Source organism: Loxodonta africana, chromosome 9 (assembly GCF_030014295.1).
Source record: "Loxodonta africana isolate mLoxAfr1 chromosome 9, mLoxAfr1.hap2, whole genome shotgun sequence".
In the NCBI taxonomy this organism is placed as follows: domain Eukaryota; kingdom Metazoa; phylum Chordata; class Mammalia; order Proboscidea; family Elephantidae; genus Loxodonta; species Loxodonta africana.
Genome location: NC_087350.1, coordinates 77,685,607 through 77,704,497, shown reverse-complemented (window position 1 = coordinate 77,704,497; position 18,891 = coordinate 77,685,607). Strand labels below are relative to the sequence as shown.

The window sequence follows — 18,891 nt, the reverse complement described above, 5'->3', positions numbered from 1 at the left end:
AGTACCCAAGTCGGCACAACTCAGGTAGGCAGTGCACAGGCCCCAGTGAAGGATGTGGGTGTTTAGAGGAGGGGGCGATGTCTTCAGCTCTGTGTATGGGGTGGGGCTTGGTGACCTGGGAGCAGAGTGCAGCTGAGAATCGGCCGTGAGAAGATGAGGAAGGTGTTACCAATAGAAGGAACAATGTGAATGAAGACAGTGACTGGGAAAAGGGGAAAATGAGAGATGAAGCAGAAGTGAATTTTGACTTGATCCTGAAGGCACTGGGGAACCATTGAAGGTTCTGGAGCTTGTGGGTAACATGAGCAGATAACTGTTCACCGAGGCACCTAGATCGTGAACTTGTTGGACGCGTGCATTCCACGTTCGGCTCTGTATCCCCAGCACCACACAAGACATGATGTGGGGGCTTTTGAGTTCAAGTCCCAGCTCTGCCATTGACTCTACCTGTGCTCTTGGGCAAGCTGCTTCCCCTCCCTGTCCTCAATTTCCCCATCTGCACATCAGGGCGTTAGACAAGATGAACTCTCAGAATTATATTCACTTCGATATATTCTATGCATCTTCACTGCCTTCACGACATGTCTTGGGGCTGACTCTGACCTCTGTCTTAACCTCTCACTTCATTAATGCACTTAATTCATTAATGCATTTTCAGTGAGGGTTTTTCAACCTCTTCTTCCAAGTCATCAATTTGAGGACACTGATAAAGCCCTTCCTTCCTCGGTCTCTCTTGTTGCCCCATGGCTATGTGCACCCCTGGGGGACTTCCTGGGCCAGTGGACCTAGCATCACTGAGATGGAAGGGAGGGTTGCCCAGACCTCAAGCGATGAATGAGCTTGCAGTGAGGTTATTGTTGGGCGTGGGGCCCAGGCCTGACCTCATTGATCTTCACCGGTGGCGCCTCAGACTCTGAGCCTGGCACTTCCAATTCTGGAATGCTTGGAATTCAGTGCATCCAGCAGGAACTTCCTGACTACCCGCTGGGGCCAGAGCCTGGGTGTTGGGAAGACAGAGAGAGATGGAAGGCAGTCCTACACTCAAGGAGCTCCCAAGATGGTGGGGTCTGCCACATTTTTGACATGACATGATGAATGCTACACAGAGGTCAGGGTCAAGCCCTGGAGCAGGACTGCCCAGATCACCTGGTGGAGCAATCCAGGAAGACTTCATGGAGGTGGTGACAACATTGACGCTGGACCTTGAGCAATAGGGAGCAGTTCCTCAGGTGGAGGGAACAGGATACATAAAGGCCTGGAGGTGTGAAGGGATAGGACCCATTGGGGAAACTTTGAGTGTTCCTGTATGACAAGTGCGTGGAAAAATAACAGGATAATACATTTTATTAAGCACTCTGTATGCTAAGCAGTGTGCTGAGCATTTTAGTTATTTTATTCAAGTCACACAACTGTCCTACAAGATAAAAAAAAAAGGTATTATTAACTATCTATAGAGAAATGCGGCCTCCTCCCAGGAAGGGCCCCAAGATTCCTGAGGCTGGAGAGTTCCATGATCAGCCCTTCTGAGCATGGCGCCCCTCTGCTTCGTCTTTCCCCAACCCAGGACAGTGGGAGTGACTTCCCACCAGCTGTGACCTCCCTTCCCATCCTCTGGCTTGGATCAGCGCAAAGCCATTCAGGGATAAGCCGTGGACCAAGTTGCTGGGCCAGTTTGTCTTGGCCCCTGGCTTCTCCCCTCCCTGGTGACTGCCTAAACAGGTGGCCCTCCTGCTGGAGGCCAAGTGGAAAGGAGCCAACAGCCCCAGGGGCATCCCTGAGCACGGGTCACTCCAGGCCAGGGGTCGCTCCCTGCCAGGGGTCACTGTCTGCCACGCCACCACAGGCCTGCATGGGGAGAGAAGTGAGGGAGCTGAGGGCAGGGCTGGGCTGATGTGGGCTTCCTGGAGAGTTGTGGGCTTGGCTCCTTCTGTGGCCAGACCAGTGGAAACAGGCCTGTTGGCTGGCTGTACGCTTCTCCTCTGCGCATGTCTGAGGCCTGGGCGGCAAGGTGGGAAGGAGAGAAGAGATCTCTTTGCAGACTTTGGTTTTTGCAAAGCTTGTACGTTTGAATCAAATCGAGCACCGATAGCTACCATATGCTGAGCACCTGTGCTTCTCTCCCTCTTATCAATGGAGCCCCACCTTAACCATGTAAGCTGGGTGGGGACACCCCTACATCACCATCACCATTAAGTCACCCGCCCAAAGGCCACACACTTGGTAAATGACCAAGGTTGCACCTGAACCTGGCTCTGTCCAAAGCCGAGAGCATTCTCCTTGGCCGGCTCTTTCTTTTGCTGGCTCTCCAGTTGGCCACCCAATGGCCAGTGCCCCAGTGGAAGGGCTGGGGCAGCCAGGGGGTGTCGGAAGGGCACTAGTTTGGCAACTTGTGATTCAAAATCAGCCCCACAGCCACCCTCTCTCCAGCTTCACTGCTTATTCTGCCACTTTCCGGTTGTGTCTCTGGTCATGGCACATTCCCCTTGTCTATATAACAAGGAAGTTGGATAGATTTGTGATTATTATTATTAGCAGAATCCCTCTAGGAATACAAATTCCCAGAACTGCCATGTGAAAGCCAGGGCTACACCAGCCAAGGGAAACACTGGGCTGGTCTAAGCAGGCTTCCAGGTGGGAACCTGTCTACCCCTGCACCTCCCTCCTCCCCGCCCCAGTCCCATGAACCCAGCCCTTGAATCCCCAGGACACCACTTGGACACAAGCCATTGGATGTGAGGCTCTGACCCATTTACCTGCCTTGGAATCTTGAACTCTCCCAAACCTGGAGCATCCCAGCTAGAAGGGAGCTTCCCCATCCCATTCGGTAAGGGAGAGAGAGAGGCAGGAACTAGAGGAAAATCTTGATCACCAGAGTAGATGAATGAAGAAGAATGCAGGACAGTGGGGTGCTCATGGTTTTTTTTTGTTTTTCCTTTAAACAATGGGAGGAAGAAAGGAGGTCCCAGTGGGTTGTTTACTTTTATTTCTTTTTCGTTTGCTTTCTTTGCTTTTTTTCTTGTTTACGTTCCTTCCCTCCCTCTCTCCCTCCCTTCCTCCTTTCCTTTATTTCTTCCTCTGTTTTTGAACAAATATGCGCTGTATCTCAGTGAAGGGCCGCAAGAATAGGTTTTATCATTTCTAAAGGGGAAGTTAATGTCTTTAAAAATATGTAAATGTCTTTATTTTTCATACCATGTACATGGTATAAAATTCAGTAAGTACAAAAGGGCATCCAGAGAAAAACAAGTCTCTTTCATACTCCTGCCCCCAGCCACCCAGCTCCCTTCCCTGGAGACAACCTTTGGTACCACTGTCTTCAATATCTTTCTAGATGTATTCTACTACATATATATATATATTTCCAACTGAGGGCAATTCTGTTTTGCACCTTTTTATTTTATTTTCCATAATACATCTTGTTGATTGTTTCATATTAGTCCCTGTGGAATCACATCTTTTTAAAGGCTGTATCGTCATTCATTGTCTAGGTGTATTATACCCTACTATTAATTTAGCCATTCCCAAAGATGGATATTTAGATGAATTTTAAATAACACTGCAGCGAATATTCTTATAAGTACTTTATATTTGCATATGTAACTTTATGTGCAAAAGAAAAAAAAACCCTAGAAGTATAACTACTGTGTCAAAGAGTCCATGTGCCTTTGTGATTTTGATCAATATTGTCAAATTGCCTCCCACAGACGTTATAGCAGCGCATGCTCCCACCAGTCATATGTGAGAGAGCCTCTTCCCCCACAGCCTTGACAGCATAGCTTCTTAGCCAACGTTCTGATCTTTGCCAATCCGATAGGGCAAGTGGGATCTCTTCGTAGTCTTACCTTGTATTTCTCTCACGATGAGTGAGGTTGAGTTTCTTCTCATAAGTTTAAGAGCCATTTTTATGTCCTTTACTGGAAATACAGGGTCGCTATGAGTTGGAATCGACTTGACAGCAATAGGTTACTAGAAATAAAATGAGTAAAATAAAAATTTAAGCCTATGAATATTGCTTGTTCCTTTGTAGGAGTGTTTCATGTATTAGGGAAGTTAGCTTTTCGTCTGTGATATATGTAGTGAATATTTTTTCCCCCAGCTTTTGGGTTTTATTTGGCATTGTGGGGATTTTTTTTTTTTTTTTTTGCTGTGCAGAGCTTTTTTATTTTTTGTAGTCAAATTCAACCAGATTTATTCATCTTTTCGTCTATACCTTCTGGGATTTGAGTTATACTTAAAGTTAATTTCTGTTTTAAAGTAAGTTGCAAATTAGAGAGCATTAAATTGAGAATCAGATCTGAGTTTGGGGCCAGCAAACACTTCCTCTCTTTCAACCTCAGTTTCAGTTTTTGTAAAGTGAGGGGGTTGGACTTCATTCATTCATTCGTTTGCTCATTCATTCTTTCCCCCATCAGCACTGGGCTGAGCGCTGGGAACAGAGATGAATGTGCAGTCCTTGTCTTCATCCTCCAGTGAGGAGAGAGACGTGAGACCCAACAATGACATATGCAGTATTCTGGGGCTATATGATGAAGGACCCCAGTTTGGGGGCCCCCAGGGGAGGGGGGCTGTGGGAGGTGAAACGAGATTTCAGGGGAGGTGAGGCTGGGCCATACAATGGTTAAGTGCTAAGGTGCCACCTGAAAGGTTGGTGATTTGAACCCACCAGGCGCTTCAAGGGAGAAAGATGTGGCAGTCTGTGTCCGTAAAGGTTACAACCTTGGCAACCTTATGGGGCAGCTCTGCTCTGTCCTATAGGGTTGCTATGAGACACACCAATGGGTTTTTTGTTTTGTTTTGTTTTTTGTTGATTTGGAGGCCGGGCTGAGTCTTGATTGATGAGCAGAAGTTATTCCAGCAAAGTATGTGTGTGCCGGGTGGGGTTCGGTGGGGTGGGGTGAACGGCAGAGGGGAACATGTTCTTTCTGGCTGATGTGTGAAGACCTGGACAGCATGGGCTCCCGGGGGACTGTGTCAGGGCATGTTGTGGAGTAGACAGTGCAGCTGGATCCTGACCGCAAAAGGCCTCTCAAGCCAGGCGGCTGCAGCCTGGCTGACTCTGACAACCTGGGTAGCCACAGAAGGCTTCTAAGTAGAGCAACAACGTGATCAGACTTGCCCTTCTGTTGAGGAGGGGGTCATTTTTTTCATTAAAAATGTTGTGAAATATTTGCATAAAATGAGTTATGAAAAATAAGTCAGGTAGTAGTTCTTCCGAATGTTGCTAGTTTAAGAAATAAACATTATCACTACAGTTGAAAAGCCCCGAGGACCTCTCCCAAGTCACAAACCCTAAGTGTTGACAAGAATACTTTACTGGTGGGGATGCAAAAGCCACTTCAGAGCACAACTCAGTGACATCCAGCGAAGTTGAACCTGCACCTACCCGTACCCTCCAGTAATTCCACCCCCAGGTGGATTCCCTAGAGGAACATGCACAGGTACGCGCTCAGAGCTATGTATGTTGTTGTTAGTGCCATTGAGTCGGTGCCAACTCATAGCGACCCTATGTACAACAGAAGGAAAGACTGCCCAGTCCTGTGCCGTCCTCTCAATCACTGTTATGCTTGAGGCCATTGTTGCAGCCACTGTGTCAATCCACCTCGTTGAAGGTCTTCCTTTTTTTCACTGACCCTCTACTTTACCAAGTATGATGTCCTTCTCTAGGGAATGATCCCTCCTGACAACATGTCCAAAGTGTGTGAGATGGATTCTCACCATCCTTGCTTCCAAGGAGCATTCTGGTTGTACTTCCAAAACAGATATATTTGTTCATTCTTTTGGCAGTCCACGGTATATTCAATATTCTGCACCAACACCACAATTCGAAGGCATCGATTCTTCTTTGATCTCCTTTATTCATTGTTCAGCTTTTGCGTGCATATGAGGCAATTGAAAATATCATGGCTTGGGTCAGGAGCACCTTAGTCCTTAAAGTGACATCTTTGCTTTTTAACACTTTAAAGAGGTCTTTTGCAGCAGATTTGCCCAATGCAATGTGTCATTTGATTTCCTGACTGAGTATAAAACCAAGAAAAACCATACACATGAAAAAACCAAGCCCGTTGCTGGCAACTTGATTCTGACTCACAGTGACCCAATAGGACAGAATAGAACTGCCCCATAGAGTTTCCAAGGAGCAGCTGGTGGATTCCAACTGCCAGCGCACACATGCACACACATACACACACCCATGCATGCACACACACAGACACACACACTTGTTGCTGACTTTGGAAAGTCTTCCCTGTGGGTGCTGCAGGGTGGGAGTCAGGAATTGGAGCCTCTCTCTCTGAGTGCCTAACCACGATGCCACCAGGGCTCCTGAGTATAAGAAAGCCCAAGATAGCATTGTTTGTAATAGTGATGGAGACCTCACCTTCCATCAACAGAAAAAAGGGCACATTGTGGTTTATTTGTACCACAGGGTACTTTTGTGAAGATATATGACCTAGAGCCACATGTACCAACAAGGATAGATCTCAAAAATACAATGCTGAGTGGGGAAGGGGGGAAAGTAAGTGTCAGAAGAATGCATGCAGCGTGCTACTATTTACATGAGGTGTGGAATCATGCACAGGGTTCTGCATTCTGCTAGGAACACATACCCTTATAGTAAACATATAAAGAAATGGGTGGGAATGAGAAACACCAAATTATCCAGAGAGCAGTTCCCTCTGGGGTGAGGGCAGGGGAATGTAATTGGAGAGAGTCAGTAAGAGCTCCAGCTCAGCAGACCTGTTGTTTCTTAAGTGGGGTGGTGGGCACATGCATGTTTCTTATGTGATTCTTTATACCTTTTTTTATATATAATTTTTATTGTGCTTTAAGTGAAAGTTTACACATCAAGTCAGTCTCTCACACAAAAACTTACACACACCTTGCTACATACTCCTAATTACTCTCCCCGTAATGAGACAGCCTGGTCCCTCCCTCTACTCTCTCTTTTGGTATCCATTTCGCCAGCTTCTAACCCCCCCACCCTCTCATCTTCCCTCCAGGCGAGAGATGCCAACATAGTCTCAGGTGTCCACCTGATCCAAGAAGCTCACTCCTCACCAGCATCCCTGTCCAACCCACTGTCCAGCCCAATCCATGTCTGAAGAGTTGGCTTCAGGAATGGTTCCTGTCCTGGGCCAACAGAGGGTCTGGGGGCCATGACCACAGGGGTCCTTCTAGTCTCAGTCAGACCATTAAGTCGGGTCTTTTTAGGAGAATTTGGGGTCTGCATCCCACTGCTCTCCTGCTCCCTCAGGGGTTCTCTGTTGTGTTCCCTGTCAGGGCAGTCATTGGCTGTAGCTGGGCACCATCTAGTTCTTCTGGATGATGTAGTCTCTGGTCCATGTGGCCCTTTCTGTCTCTTGGGCTTGTAATTACCTTGTGTCCTTGGTGTTCTTCATTCTCCTTTGATCCAGGTGGGTTGAGACTCATTGATGCATCTTAGATGGCAGCTTGCTAGCGTTGAAGACCCCAGACGCCACTCTTCAAAGTGGGATGCAGAAAGTTTTCTTAATAGATTTTATTATGCCAATTGACTTAGATGTCCCCTGAAACCATGGTCCCCAAACCCCTGCCGCTGCTACACTGGCCTTCGAAGCATTCAGTTTATTCAGGAAACTTCTTTGCTTTTGGTTTAGTCCAGTTGTGCCGACCTCCCCTGTATTGTGTGCTGTCTTCCCCTTCACCCAAAGTAGTTCTTATCTACTGTCTAATTAGTGAATACCCCTCTCCCACCGTCCCTCCCTCCCCTTCTCGTAACCACAAAATAATGTTTTCTTCTCAGTTTAAACTATTTCTCAAGTTCTTATAATAGTGGTCTTATACAATATTTGTCCTTTTGCAATGGACTAATTTCACTCAGCATAATGCCTTCCAGGTTCCTCCATGTTATGAAATGTTTCACAGATTCATCACTGTTCTTTATCGATGTGTAGTGTTCCTCTTTATACCTTTTTGAATGTCCTAAGTATTTCGTAATAAATTTTCACACACACACACACTTGCACATGCACACATGCATACATGTACATGTACACACACACACGCAGACATGCACATACACACATGCACACAAACCATGCACACGTACACACTAGTTGCTAACTGGGGGCAGTCTTCCCTGTGGGTGCTGCAGGGTGGGGTCGGGTTGGGGCCTGTCTCTCTCCCACACCTCCAGGAACTCACATGACCACCCATGGGAAACTTGAATCCCTGGACCCCCTGGGGTTCTGATTCCATCCTTCCTGATGTTGAAGGGTCATTGCTATAACGAATGGGTTGAGCCTCAACCGGACCCATGAGAGAGAGCCCCATCTTAGTGAGGCTGCAGCAGTGATCCAACCATAGGTCAGACTGGCCAGGACTTGAAACCACCTGCCACTCACTAGCTGTGTAACGTCCTCTTCCTAAGTACTTCATCTGTAAAATGGGACAACAGCTGTGAAGACTAAGTAAAATCATGGGTGAAAAACAAAGCTGTTGTTATTCCTTACTGGGAGCTCAGGGGCACAGGGGGCAGGGCACCCAGGCACCCAGCTCTGCTTATTTTCCTTGTCAGCAGAGTAGAGGTAATAATCTCTGCCCACTGGGATTATTGAGTGAATGTTAGAAAAATAAAGAGTAGCGAATGAATGTTTGTTGCATCACTACTATTATTTACCAGAGTTTACACAAATGGTCACGTTTACGCATCCCCACGGATCACACGCTGTCACCCCATATCATAGAGGAAGACATCAGCCTGGGAGCAGTTATATGACTTGCCCAAGGTCGCACAGCTAGTAAGTTGTGTCCAAGAGGACAGTGGCAAGTTGGGTAAACTGGAAAGCAGGTTTGATTCATCAGGTGGGGCTTTACTCAGAGGTGCCCTGGAGCAGCTAGGGTCCTTCCTGGAGACCAGCCTGCCAAGCCTCCTGTTGTCACTGAGGTTCTCATGAGTCCCTGGCCTTTGGCTGTTGCCCAGGCAGATGCCAGGTGAGCCTGCCTACCCCTGGCCCTGTAAGAAGCCGCTATTTGATTTGATCCCCACTCATTTCAGACCTCCTCATCCACCGAACCCTCAGGACCTGGCACCACTTCCAAGGCCAAAAAGCCTTGCTTGTCCATTGTCTCAGCTGCAGTGGTTCTGTCTACCTCTCCCTGGGTCCTGCTGACACCTTGGCCATCACGGGTGTCTTGGCAGTGGGTGTGGGTCCCTGCATGCCAGCCTGCAGTCTTCTCCCAGGGACAGTGGTTGGATGGTCCAAGGCTCTGAGCCTGGGTTCCTTTCCAGGCCACCAAAGGAGCCCTGGGCTGAGAAGGAGCTAATGAAACTCCTAATAACTCTTTAATTTTTCTTTCAGATAAGGGCCAATAGGTGGAAATGGGGGTATGGTGGTGGGGAAGAGACATGGCTAAGTGCTCAGCTGCTAACCAAAGAGTCGGTGGATTGAACACACTCAGCGGCTCGTAGGAGAAAGACCTGGTCATCAGTTCCCGTAAAGATTACAGCCTAGAAAAACCTATGGGGCAGTCCTACTCTATTACAGGGGCGCTGTGTGTCAGAATCGACTCAGCGGCACCTAGCGACCCAACCTATAAGGAGGCCTATCATTTCTCCCCCTGAGGTGTGGTGGTTAAGAGCCCAGACTCCAGGCCACATGCCCTGGATTTGACGCTGGATCAAATTTACCATGGACAAATTTCTTACTTTCTCTAAGGCTTGGTTTCCTCAGAAGTTAAATAGGGATGATGGTACCTAACCTCTTGGGGTTGTTGTGAGGATGAAATGAGCTGATGTCTGTGAAGAGCTTAGAACAGCACCAGGTACGCAGTGAGCGCTCAGGGAGTGCTGACGATGAAGACGCCAGCCTACTGCATGGTGATCATGGAAATTTCAATTCTCCTGGAGTCTTGTGACGTTTCACTTTCTCCCTGCATTCTTTCCCACACCCTGAGGCACTTAAACAGCAGACCACATTCAAAATAAAACAAAACAAAATAAATAAACCTACCCAGTTTTACTGAAAGCAGTGGGGGAAAAAAATCTCATCGTTGATGGGTGCACATTACATATTCTAGGACAGGAAATATTTTTAAAAGTTTTCCATAGCGCCTGTCATGACCCGGTAGCAGGTAGTGAAAAGCCCCAGTGGCTCAGTGTTTAAAGCACTCAGCTGCTAACCAGAAGTCAGCGGTTCGAACCTGTCAGCTGCTCTGTGGGAGAAAGACGTAGCAGTCTGTTTCCGTAAAGATTTGCAGCCTTGGAAACCCTATGGGGCGGTTCTACTGTCCTTTAGGGTCGCTATGAGTAGGAATTGATTCAACGGCAGTGGGTTTGGGTTTTTTGTTTGTTTTCAGCATGATTTTTTTTTTTTCACCTGATAGTTATTTTATTTATTTTTTTGCAAGAAGAGTTGCTTCTCTATTCTTTTAAATATTTTATTCTATTTTTGGTGAAAGCTTACATAGCACATTAGGTTCCCATTCGATAATTCTGCATAAAATGTTCAGTGGCATTAGTTACATTTTTCAAATGTGTCACCATTCTGTTTGATTGTGTGCTGGTTGTTCTGTTTCTAGTACTTGAGTTTCCCCGCCCCTTTATCTTCTCATCTTTGCTTTAGAGTAATTGTTGACCTTTTGGGTTCGTGTAGATTTTTTTTTTTAACAGAGCACTGTACTCAAGGGTAATATCCGTTATTTTGCGTGCCAATCTGTTATTTCACTAAAAGGTGACCTCAGGGGATAGTTTCAGTTCGAGGTTGACAGAGTATCTCAGAGCTATAGTCTCAGGGAGTCCTCTAGTCTCAACTGGTCCAGTAAGTCTGGACTTTTGAAAAATTTTGGTTCTGTTTTGGGCTTTTCTCAGTTTCTATCAGGGTCCGTCTATTGTGGCCCTGATCCAGCATGGTTTTTAATAAAATAGAATGGAAAATAGTAACTAAATAGGAAAGAAAATGTCAGAGTGCCCGATGAGTATTAAAAGTAAATAATGTTTAAGGAAATATTTATTTTAGTATTGCAGATATGTATTTATTTATATATGTATGCAAGGTATTGGTGGTTCAATGGTAGAATTCCTGGGTTTGATCTCCAGCCAACGCACCGCACGCACAGCCACTGCCCGGCTGTCACTGAGGCTTGAGTGTTACTATGATGCTGAATGGGTTTCAGTGGTGCTTCCAGACTAAGACGGACCAGGAGGAAAGGCCTGGTGATCTACTTCCAAAAGCCAACCAGTGAAAACCCTATGCGTCACAACTGTCTAATCCACACGCATCATGGGGATGACATAGGACTGGGCAGTGTTTTGTTCCCTTGTGTGCGCGACGGCAGCTACCAACGAAAATATATGTGCAGATTGTGTTGCGATGTAAATGCATGTCTTATTGGGGGTCATTCCAAAAACGTTTGAAAAACACGAATTTAGAAAATATAGTGGGACTTTTTCTTTCCTGCTCTCTTCCAGTCATAGTAGAATACATGTGTGACACATGGCCTCTCTTCCTTCCCTACAGAACCAGCTTCCCAGGGCCACCTGGATCTCACGGAGCTCGTCGGTGTCCCATTGCCCGCCTCCGTGTCCTTCGTCACAGGCTACGGTGGCTTCCCAGCCTACAGCTTCGGGCCTGGCGCCAACATTGGCCGCCCGGCCAGGACCCTCATCCCATCCACCTTCTTCAGGGACTTCGCCATCAGGGTCACAGTGAAGCCCAGCAGCGCCCAAGGTGGAGTGCTGTTCGCCATCACGGATGCCTTCCAGAAAGTCATCTATCTGGGCCTGCGGCTCTCAGGTGTGGCAGATGGCCACCAGCGGGTCATCCTCTACTACACAGAGCCCGGCTCCCACGTGTCCCATGAAGCTGCTGTCTTCTCAGTGCCAGTGATGACTCACAGGTGGAACCGCTTTGCCGTGATCGTCCAGGGCGAGGAAGTAGCCCTGCTCGTGGACTGTGAGGAGCACAGCCATATCCCCTTCCAGCGGTCCTCTCAGGCCTTGAATATAGAACCCAGTGCGGGCATCTTCTTAGGCAATGCAGGAGCCACAGGGCTGGAGAGATTCACCGTGAGTATCAAAGTTCTGTTCCCGGCAGATGAGAGAGGCTCCGGGGCACAGACTCGCTGTGCAGTAAATACCAGCAAATATCATTATTATAAGGAGCCCTGGGGGCACAGTGGTTAAGTGCCTGGCTGCTAACCATAAGGTCAGCAGTTCGAAACTACCAGCTTTTTTGTGGAAAGATGTGGCAGTCTGCTTCTGTAAAGATTACAGTCTTGGAGGCCCTATAGGGCAGCTCTACTCTGTCCTGTAGAGTTACTGTGAGTCGGAATCGACTCCATACCAATGGGTTTATTGTTAATATTATTTTATTCTTATGTCCTCAGAGGGGCATGTATGTTATGATGAGAAGAATGCTAGGCTTGGAACTCAAAAACCTAGTTCCCCATGCTAAGTCTTTAACTTACTAGCCTGATGATTTTAGACAGTACCTGAATCCTCTGAGCTTCTCTGTGTTTCCTCATCTGTAAAGTGGGGAGAATAAAACTTACTTCACAGGTTGGCGAGTTAAATAAGATACCCCATGTAGAAGCACTTGGCATATTTTAAGAGGGAGTCCCTGGGTGGTGCAAACGTTTATGTGCTTGGCTGCTAATGGGAAGGTCGGCGGTTCAAGTCCACCTAGAGGCACCTTGGAAGAAAGGCCTGGCAAAAAATCAGCCATTGAAAACCATATGGAGCTCAGTTTTACTCTGACACACTTGGGGTTACCATGAGTTGGAATCAACTTCTTGGCAACTGGTTTGGTGTTTTTGGTTTGTGTTAGTCCAGCTGTGAACATAGTGTTCTCCCAGGACCTTTCCAGCTAACGGGGTTTGTTTCATACTGGAGATATAACGAGAAAGACGAAGGGGTGGTTTGGTGGCCTTGTCACAATTCTCACCCTCGTTCTTTCACATGTTCTCCTCTGTTACAAAAAAACATGGTTTCCGCTGGTGGTTACGGAGGTTGTGCTGTGGATGTGCAAACAGCAGCTTCTGACCCCTCTGCTTTTCCCCAGGGCTCCATACAGCAGCTCACCATCCATGCTGACCCCAAGGCCCCTGAGGAGCTGTGTGAAGCTGAAGAGTCCTCGGTGAGTGCCCCCAGCCCCCACAGTGGGCCCTGCAACCCTGGCAGCAGCCTGCCAAGGAAGGGTCCGGTGTCCAGGCAATTCCTCATCTCTAACGTCATGGCATCTCTGAAATCTCTTGTCTTGGCAAGGGCTGCTTTAAGTCCTATTTTGGGCTTTTTAAATTTTTTTATTTTACTTTTTTAAGAGCTTCAGCCATCTCTTTGGCGTTTAGGGTTCTGCTTCTTAATAAGGTGTTAGGTTCTTCCGTGGCTGTGGCAGGCAATAGTCTGATTTCCAGCCTTCCTGCCAGCTGAGGGTGTCATGATTCTAAAATCAAAGTTAAAACTCTAAGACATTCTGGGTGTGAAGTCCTATAAAAACTAACCTAAATTTAGCTTTTAAGCTTGGCAAATGAATTAGTTCCTAAAATGGGGGGGGAGGACAAGAAAAAAGATAACTCTTCCTTTCCTTCCACCCTTCCTCCCTCCCCTCTTTCCTTCCTCCCTCTCTTCTTCCTTCTCTTCCTTCTTCCTTCCTTCCTTCCCTCTCTCCCTCCCTCCCCTGCCAGGTGATGGCCCTGGGTAGATGCTGGAGATACAGGGATAATCTGGGTACTGTCCCTGTCCTCAAGCTGCTCACATAACCTACACACCCAAATGCAAGGACGGAGCTGAGTGTGATTGAAACACAGGGGAGGTGTGACAGGGAGGGGAAAGAGGAGGAACAGAAAGTAGTCAGAGAGGAGTTGACACCTGGCTAATGACAAGCAGGAGGTAGCCAGATGAAGAGGCTGAAGGGCACCCAGGTAGAAGGGGCAGCATGATGCAAAAGTTAGAGGCCGAGCAGAGGTGGCATGTTCCTGGAGTTTCTGTTTGTCTTTGAATGGTGTCAACCCAAAAATAAAACATAAGTTGATTTCATGAATTTAGCAAACACTGCTGTCAGTTTGGTGGGGAAGTCCCCTGGAGTGGAATTTGACTCTGTAAGAAATGACTGTACTCCTTCAGCCCGTGACCCAGCCTGGCACTCCGGTGACGCCGAGCGCAGGAAGACCTTACATATGTTCAGCCATTCATCTCTGTGTTACCGTTAATAATGAAAAAGTAGAAACAACTCGAGCCCAGTGATAAGGGATTGGTTACACAGTCATGGAGCACAGACTCATTGGTTGCCATTTGTAGAAGGCTAGTTATGAAGATTATGTAGCAACACAAAGGGATACTTAGGGTGTAACAGTTCGCAGTGTAGAATTCTGGTTACAACTCTGTGAAGATTGGAGTGCCTTTTGACAGAAGTTGAAGGGAACCTGAAAAAAATGCAAATAGATGTGTTAGAGAGACCGTAAATAAAATTTGTGTGTGTGTGTGTGTTTTTGAGCAATAAAATGTGGAAGGAAACAAAAAGAATATCTAACACGCACACTCATGTACACACCATGTTCTCTCTCATGCGTGTGCATGCACAGACACACACACAGAGTTCTTCCACATTTTTGTTACTTTCCCACTTGTCAGTCTCTGGTGTAAACTGCTGCCTCTCTGATGCGTGGCGTGATTTGTCTCTACGCAGGCCTCAGGAGAGATGAGTGGGCTTCAGGAGACAGATGGAGTGGCTGAGATTCTAGAGGCCGTCACCTACACTCAAGCCCCCGTGAGTACTGGAGTGTTGCACTGTGTAATCTTGGTCTACTTTTAGGGGGCTGAGGGGCATTGGGGATCCCCAGGCTTGATGTCTCTGTACTTAGATCTGTGACCTCGACCTTTGGCTCACCTGGGGGAAGATTCAGGAAAGTACAGGCTGGTGGGCATTTTGCAGATACCCCGGGTGAACTGGAATGCCTTTTACCTCAGTGCCACCATGTGCCATGGACACAAGAGGACTGTCCAAAGGCAGACATGCTGCTCTGTCATTTCCCAGCTCTGTGCCCTTGGGTCACTTAGCCTCTCTGAGTCTCGGTTCCTCTTTCATAAAATGGTAATCACAGTTATCCTGTCTCATGGGATTGTTGCAAGGTTAGATGAGGCAGTGCAGAGGCAGGTCTCAGCCCAGTGCCTGGCATGAGGGAAATGACCCTGAACAGTGACTGTCGAAACATTTGCTCAGGGCTCAGCTGTGAGGGAGAAGAAAGGGCCCCCACCTCTGAAAGTTGCAAAGTCCTCCCTGAGGGTTCACGTTTGGCCACAGAAAAGGCAGCATCCTCCCAGAGATGCAAGCCTCCTCCCTCCTGGGAATTCACTGAGGCCAAGACGAGGAAGTGGTTTCAGGAGCACTGAGTCAGAATATGGGAACATCAAGCTTCCCATTTTTAATGAAAACAGCAAGCAGTGTCTGAGTCTCTGAAAAGTCCCAGGCAGTCCCTTCGAGTGGTCTAGCTTACTCTGGTTAGAAAAAAGCAGAGATATGGAAATAAGACAGAGGCTAATAAATTATAGACCATGGCTGCGGGATCTGGGTGGGCAGAATAGGACTGTAGAGCTTTGTTTTTGTTAGATGCCATGGAGTCAGTTCCAACTCATAGCAACCCTATGTACGAGAGAACGAAATAGTGCCCAGTCCTGCGCCATCCTCACAATCATTGCTATGTTTGAGCCCATTGTTGCAGCCACTGTGTCAATCCATCTCATTGAGGGTCTTCCTCTTTTCCACTGACCCTCTACTTTGCCAAGCATGATGTCCTTCTCCAAGGACTGGTCCCTCCTGATAACATGTCCAAGGTACATAAGACGAAGAAGTCTCACCATCCTTGCTTGTAAGGAGCATTCTGGCTGTACTTTTTCCAAGAGAGGTTTGTTCGTTTTTTTAGCAGTACATGGTATATTCAGTATTCTTCACCAACACCATAATTCAAAGGCATCAATTCTGTTAGGTCTTCCTTATTCATTGTCCAGCTTTCACATGCATATGAGGCAATTGAAAATACCATGGCTTCGGTCAAGTGCACCTTAGTCTTCAAGGTGACACCTTTGCTTTTCAACACTTTAAAGAGGTTTTCTGCAGCATATTCACCCAATGCAATGACTGATGCTTCCATGGTTGCTGACCGTGGATGCAAGTAAAATGAAATCCTTGACAACTGCAATATTTTCTGTATCTATCATAATGTATTGGTCCAGTTGTGAGGATTTTTGTTTTCTTCGTGGTGCGGTGCAGTCCATACTGAAGGCTGTAGTCTTTGATTGTCTTCAGTAAGTGCTTCAAGTCCTCTTCACTTTCAGTGAGCAAGCTTGTGTCATCTGCATATTGCGGGTTGTTTATGAGTCTTCCTCTAATTCTGATGCCACATTCTTATTCTCATAGTCCAGCTTCTTGGATTATTTGCTCAGCATACAGTTTGATTATGGTGAAAGGAAACAACCCTGACACGCACCTTTCCTGATTTGAATGAGTTGTTCTGTTTGAATGACTCCTTTTGGTCTACAAGCGGAAAGGACTTAAAAGACACCTCTTTCAAACTTCCCCTTGTAGAGATAGGCAAATTGAGGCCACAGAGAGGAAGAGACTTCCCAAGATTGCATGGGCAGAGCTTGAGCTAGCACATGGGCCTCCCAATGACCTGTCCAGGGTTCAGGCTGTGACCCCGTGCTACTGGCCAGGGACAGTGATGCAGGGGCCTATCCCCAGGACCACAGCCAATTCTCAGGCAGCTGGGATGGAAGAAGTTAAGAATCAACTGCTTACCCAGGGACTGGTAGGGTGGCTGCTGCTGGGTAGTGTTGCAATCTTCTGTGCCCATCAGCCCTTGGCCACCTCATGGGCATGTCCAGGGCACAGGGCAGCAGAGCACAGAGCGGTGGCCCTTGGGCCTTCTCAGTCTGATGCTGTACCCCCCACCACAGTGCACTAGTTTGCAGTCTCTGAGGCGGGCAGACTTAAGCTGAGATCCCAATAACCCAAGGTGGCCCAAGAGAGGGACAGGAAGAGGATTTAGTTTGAGAGCATGAGATGATCATGGTGAGGAGGTGGTCAGGGATGACTTCCTGGTGGACAGGAAGGCAGCTTTGGACACGGACAGAGGAATGGGAAAGGATGAAGAGAGGGGAGGAAAGAGGACCAGCTTTTCTAGATGCTCACCATGTGCCTGGTGCTTTTGTACGTAATACCTTCATTTCCTCCTTGCAATCCTGCAAGGGAGATGGCATCAGACATACGCTCAGGAGGCAAGGTGGCTTTGCCAAGGTCACTCCAGGGCAGAGTCAGTACTCCAGCCTGAGCCCCCTGGCTCCCGACCTGGGGCCTCTCCCCTGGACCATGGTATTGCACGCACAGAGGCAGATATGGGGGGTTATGAAACAAATCCCCAAAATATGTGGAGAAGTGGCAAAAAAGGTTGTTTGTGATTTGATGGATTTCATAGCCTTTGAGGCACCCAAAACACTTCCTTTTATATTCACCATCTTCACTCATCTCAGTGATTTTTATCAGAACTGGTGCAGATTGGATGGTCCCGGGGTGGCACAAACGGTTTGTGCTCAACTCCTAACCTAAAGCGTTGGCTGTTTGAACCCAGTCATTGGTGCCATGGAAGAAAGACCTGGCATTCTGTTCCTGTAAAGATTACAGCCAAGAAAGCCCTGTGGAGAAGTTGTACTCTGTAGCACATGGGATCACTATGGGGTGGAATTGACTCAACAGCAAGGGTTTTTTTTGTTTTTTGTTTTTTTTGGTGCAGATTAGAATCCCACAGAGAGTGAGTCCCAACTCTGCCAAATATTGGTTGTTGACCTTGAGCCAGTAACTTAACATCTCCGGTCTTAAAACTTCCCCCTCGGTTAAGATGGAAACTCACAGGGTTAGCATGAGGGTTAGAGGAATTGACACATGCTGGAGCCCTGGACCAAGCCTGGCCCATGGTGAGCACTCAGCAAGTGTTGGCTGTTGTTGACGTCGCCTGCCTGCTCGGTCTCTTGTGTGGATGAAGGGAGATGAAGCGTTAGGGTGTTCAGTGCAGGGCTGCACACAGTGAGGCTGCCCAGTAGCTCTTGGGCCCTCCCCCAGCGCCTGCTTCCTGATTGCCTGGTGGCAGTTGCTGCTGGGCTTGTCACATCCCTGCAGCTGCCCTTGGTCCTAAGATAATTCACCCAGCGCTATGGCTTTGAGACCCAGGAGCTGCGCATCCTGATGCTTACTTGTCTGGTTCTGAAGATCAGAATGTCTTCCACGTGCTCCTGGTGTTGATCTTTGCAGAGCAATTCCCCTCCTTCAGTGTCCTTTGCAGGGAGGTGTTTTCCCGTCCATTCAACAGAGTCAGACACCTAGGCACAGACGCTTAACCAGCCTTGCTGAGGGTGCCCAGCCTATAGGTGGCAGAACCAGGTTTTGGTTCTACGTCTAGGCCTCTGTCACTTGCACACACACACACACACACACAGACACAGACACAGACACAGACACATACACACAGAGCCCAGCTGGGAACTTCCCCTTTACCATCTCCTGGAAGGGCTCCAGGGTTCTCTTTAGCAGCCACCCCCAAGGACGGGGATTTCCCTTTTCTCCCTCAGACTTTCCCCTCCCTTCTGTCTGGTTTCTCTCTTGGAGTGAATCTCACTTCCTTGTCCTCACTCATTCCAGCCCCCCACCCTTCAAGACACAAGCCACAGCCCTCAAGCTGAATCATGGACCGTCTGAGCCGTTAGGAACTTAAAAAGCCAGGCCCTCCTTACCTTCCTCCCCTTTTAGAGTAGTAGTCTCTGCTACCCCATTCATGCCCTGTGCTCAGTCAGCCTCAGCTGAGAGTTTTCCATTTCTGGAAAGTTCTATGTTTTACTGAGTTAGAATTAACATCGACTTGATGCAACCA

General features: G+C 47.7%; 1 protein-coding gene across 1 annotated transcript in view; it reads left to right on the top strand.

Moving 5' to 3' along the window:
• COL15A1 (collagen type XV alpha 1 chain) overlaps positions 1-18,891 on the top strand; it is a 116,900-nt gene that overhangs the window by 34,433 nt on the left and 63,576 nt on the right. The window contains exons 3-5 of the mRNA XM_010587804.3: positions 11,496-12,043; positions 13,038-13,112; positions 14,661-14,741. Coding sequence (XP_010586106.2) covers positions 11,496-12,043; positions 13,038-13,112; positions 14,661-14,741 — 704 coding nt within the window. The remainder of the gene's footprint in view (positions 1-11,495; positions 12,044-13,037; positions 13,113-14,660; positions 14,742-18,891) is intronic.